General features: G+C 36.3%; 1 protein-coding gene across 1 annotated transcript; it reads left to right on the top strand.

Annotated features, from left to right (window-relative positions):
• The first annotated feature begins 259 nt into the window (after window positions 1-259).
• LOC134258478 (serine/threonine-protein phosphatase 6 regulatory ankyrin repeat subunit B-like) lies at window positions 260-3,446 on the top strand. The gene has a single exon (XM_062741043.1). The coding sequence runs from the start codon at window positions 453-455 to the stop codon at window positions 3,444-3,446; it is 2,994 nt and encodes a 997-aa protein (XP_062597027.1). The 5' UTR covers window positions 260-452.
• The last annotated feature ends 1,396 nt before the right edge of the window (window positions 3,447-4,842 follow it).

Below are 4,842 nucleotides of genomic sequence, written 5' to 3'. Positions count from 1 at the left end.
TGTTGAACAACAATTGCCTAACAGAAGAAATGCTTACTAATACAAATATGGTGGAAAAGGCTTGCAGTTCATGTAGAGTTAGGAAAAAACCTCAAAATTGGGAAATAATTGAAAAGTTGTCACACTTAACAGGTACATATATCACGGAAAATGATAACAAATATACATTTACTCATGATTCCATGTTTGAGGTTATTGCATCACATTATGGACAGCAGTTTCCCGATCAAATATTGGAGAACATGAGCAGCAATTTCATTGCAAGCAAAGTTGTTTTAGATAATACATATAGCAGAGATGAATTATGCATCAAACTTAGTAAGTCTCTGTACAAAAAATTTGCAAGTAGATTATACGATGATATAAAAGAAGGGAATCTACATGATGTTTTTTTAAATAAAGCTCTCTTAGACCCAATTTTCAAAAAACAATTCATAAACATTTTGACAGACATGCCATACGAGTATACCATGTCGTATTTCTTATACCCAAGAGAGAGATATTTTGAAAATGTTATTCTCAACGCAAAGAAACATAGTGAAAAGCATAACGAAGAAACAGAATTACAGAGAGAGTTTGAAAGACAAAATCTTCTTCTGGGCCTCAGATGTATCGGCAACAGAAAAATTTATGAAATACGCGCCATCAGTTTTATCATTTATTATGGTCATCTCGATTTACTAAAATATTTTATGGAATTTGTTGTCAGGCATCATCAAGATAAATCTGTCATTTTTGGATCTACACAGGAAGAACAAGTAAAATTACTCGTATTGGCGTGTTATAATGGCAATTTAAGTATAGTTAAAATCCTGATAGAACATATCGGAAAAGAAAGCATTAACAAGATGCCTATGGGGGAAATCAAACCAATTGACAATCGTCACAGATGCATAACCCCCGTGATTGCCGCATGCTTAAGAATGAATTATGATGTTGTTAAATATCTTTATGATAATGGAGCAGATTTTAATCCCCCAAACAGTATATATCCTGCTCTGTGGGTACCAACAAGAATTGGGGACCTTGAAACAGTAATCAAATTACTTAATTTTGGTGCTGATTGTAACAAATGTGATATTAGAGGATGCTCTCCCCTGGCTTTGGCGTCAAAATTCGGTCACGAACATATCGTAGTAAAACTTATCGGGCACAGTGCAGAAATAAATATGTGTGATATCCGAGGTAAGTCGCCTCTCTATTTAGCTTCAATGAATGGCCATCTTCTTATTGTAAAACAGCTTATTCGAAAAAAGGCTAACATCAATAACACAGATATTCACGGTCAGACATCTCTACACTTAGCATCACAAAATGGTCATTTGTCCGTTGTAGAGACATTGATTGAGCACGGTGCGGATTGTGACCTCTCTGATAAAAATAACTTGACACCTCTCCATAGAGCAGCATTAAGAGGCCACGCTTCCGTTGTAAACAAGTTAATAAAGCATGCTGCAGACATCAACAAGTGTGATAATCATGGCCAGTCAGCATTATATCTAGCCTCATGGAAAGGACATCTATCTGTTGTAGAAAAACTCATTGAACGTGATGCTGACATCAACAAGTGTAATATGAAAGAACAGTCGCCTTTACATTTAGCGTCTAGAGAGGGTCATTTATCAGTAGTTGAAAAACTAATAGAACATGCTGCTGACGTCACAAAGGTTGAACTTCAGGGTCTATCATGTCTTCATTTAGCATCACAACATGGTCATTTGGCAGTTGTCGAAATATTAATTGGGCACGGTGCTAGTGTCCTCGATGGTGATGAAAATAATACAACACCTCTACATTTTGCGTCCGTAAAGGGCCATCTTCCTGTGGTCCAAGCACTGATTCGGCACGGTGCTGTTGTCAACATAAGTGATATTCAGGGTCGTTCATCTCTGTATCTAGCGTCATTGGAAGGTCATTTAACTGTTGTAAAAAAACTTATTGACTTCGGCGCAGATATCAACATCTCTGATATTCACGGTCAGACATCTCTACATTTAGCATCACAAAATGGGCATTTGTCAGTTGTAGACACATTATTCGAGCATGGTGCAGATTGTGACCTCTGCGATAAAAATAACTTAACACCTCTGCATAAAGCAGCATTTAGAGGTCACGTTTCTGTTGTTAACAAGTTGACAAAGCATGTTTCAGACATCGACAAGTGTGATAATCATGGTCAGTCATCATTATATCTAGCATCTTCCGAGGGCCATTGTGCTGCTGTTCACAAACTTATTGAACACGGTGCCGACATTAATAAGTGTAATGTGGAAGGTCGAACGCCTCTACATATAGCATCATCAAAAGGCCATCTTCCTGTTGTAGAAAAGCTTATCGACAGTGAAGCTGACATCAACAAGTGTGATATGAAAGAACAGTCGCCTTTACATTTAGCGTCTATGGAAGGTCATTTATCTGTTGTTGAAGAACTAATAAAAAATGGCGCTGACGTCAAGAAGGTTGACCTACAGGGCCTATCATGTCTTCATTTAGCATCACAACATGGCTATTTACCTGTTGTCGAAACATTATTAGCTTATATTGCTTCCTGTTTAAGAAATGATAAAAATGACATAGCACCCCAAGGTCTTTCGTCAAAAAGTAACTATATGCCTGTTGTAAAAGAATTTATAAACTACAAACGTGATATTCATGGAAGGATATCTCTATTTTTAGCATCATCAAATGGTTATCTTTCTATTGTAGAAAAACATATTGAGTACGGTGCTGACCTAAATATGTGTGATATTTATGGTCAGTCGTCTTTACATATAGCTTCACAGAATGGTCATTTGTCTGTCGTAGAAGCATTAATCTCGAACGGTGCCGACTGTAATCTATGCGATAAAGATAGAATTACACCTCTTCATCGAGCGTCATTCAATGGATATGCTTCCATTGCTGAAACACTACTGGAACATGGTGCCAATATCAATAGTCTTGATATAAATGATAAGTCATCTATATATTTAGCTTCATTGAAAGGTCATCTACCTGGTGTAGAAAAACTTATCGAACACAATGCTAACCTCAACATGTGCAATATTCGCGGTTTGTCATCTTTGCACATAGCATCAAACAATGGTCATTTGTTCGTTGTAGATACACTAATAAAGCACGGTGTTGAAATTGATTGTTGTGATAAAAAAAGATTAACACCCATACATTTTGCATCATTAGAAGGTCACTATTCTGTTGTAGAAAAATTATTGAAACATGGTTCCTCAATTAATATGGTTGATATTAATGGTAAGTCACCTTTAATGTTAGCCTCATTGAGAGGCCATCTTACTGTTGTTCAAAAGCTTATTGAGCATGGTGCCGACATCAACATGAGCGATGCATCTGGAAGATCAGCTCTAACCTTAGCGTCACTAAAAGGACATCTTCATGTTGTAGAAAAACTTCTTGAACACGGTGCGGATATCAACAAATGTAATTTGTAGGACGAGTCAAATTTTAATTTAACATCAATGGGTAAGAATGTGTCCGTTATAAATGTATAAATGTATAAATTCGCCAAATCATGCTGTCCGGTGTAGATAAAATTATACATTACCTGTGTTATTTATATTATGAGGGATTTTTTTCTGTTTTGGATAATTTTAAGTAAAATATGGAGATATACGATACATTTTGCATAGGAAACATTTCATAATCAGCTAGTGATGTAAACATTTTATCCTTTGTGTAGGTAAATTTAGGTAACGTTTATGTGCTGATACATTTGCAGTGTTAGTTAATATACAAAATTTGAAACATCAAAATGAACTGGTTCTTGACATTTTTTTTGTAGAAATGTAAAATATGGGACCAATGTTTTGTCATTCCAGTTATTCAAATAAAAAATTTCATGTATTTTTTTTTCGCTTAATGACATTATTTTGCAATGCAAAAAAACTAAATAATATATCTCTCTTTTGATTTTTAGCTCACCTGAGCCAAAGGCTCAAGTGAGCTTTTCTGATCAAAATTTGTCCGTTGTCTGTCGTCGTTGTCGTCGTCGTTGTTGTTGTCGTTGTCGTCGTAAACTTTTTACATTTTCATCTTCTTCTCAAAAACCACTGGGACAATTTCATCCAAACTTGTCACAAAGTATCCTTGGGTGAAGGGGATTCAAGTTTGTTCAAATGAAAGGCCACGCCCTTCTCCAAGGGGAGAAAATCATGAATTTGTTAAAAATTAATTGCATTTTTAAAAAATCTTCTTCTCGAGAACCACTGGGCCAGGAAAGATGAAACTCATGTGGAATCATCCTCAGGTAGTTTAGATTCTAGTTTGTACAAATCATGACCCCTGGGGCAAGGGTGGGGCCAAAATGGCCGACCCAAGTTTTACATAGGAATATATAGGAAAAATCCTTAAAAATCTTCTCCAGAACCACTGGGCCAGGAAAGATAAAACTCATGTGGAATCATCCTCAGGTAGTGCAGATTTAAGTTTTTTTCAAATCTTGACTCCTGGGTCTAGGGTGGGGCCAAAATGGCCGACCCAAGTTTTACTTAGGGATATATTGGGAAACCTTTTCAAATCTTCTTTACAAGTAATTCAAAGCTATGATTTGTGATATTTTTATGGAATCATCCTCAGGTAGTGTAGATTCTAGTTTGTTCAAATGATGAAAACCTGGCTGGGGGAGGGGGTGGAAGTAAATTCAAGCCTGATGTGCTCAGGTGAGCTCTGAGGCCCCTGGGCCTCTTTTTGTGTGGAGTGTTTTTTTTTCTCACCTTTTATGATTTTATGTATGGATTGAACGAATGAAGTGGAGCGTACATTGTATATGCAAAAATTTTCACTAGAAAGGGTTGTATAATGTTGAGAATATATAATATCGTATTATTC

Source organism: Saccostrea cucullata, unplaced genomic scaffold, assembly GCF_032062105.1.
Source record: "Saccostrea cucullata isolate Sc308-1 unplaced genomic scaffold, CSIRO_AGI_Scuc_v1 ctg13288, whole genome shotgun sequence".
NCBI classification, from domain to species: Eukaryota; Metazoa; Mollusca; class Bivalvia; order Ostreida; family Ostreidae; genus Saccostrea; species Saccostrea cuccullata.
The sequence above is the reverse complement of the archived record's forward strand: the minus strand, read 5'-3'. Positions and strand labels throughout refer to the sequence as shown.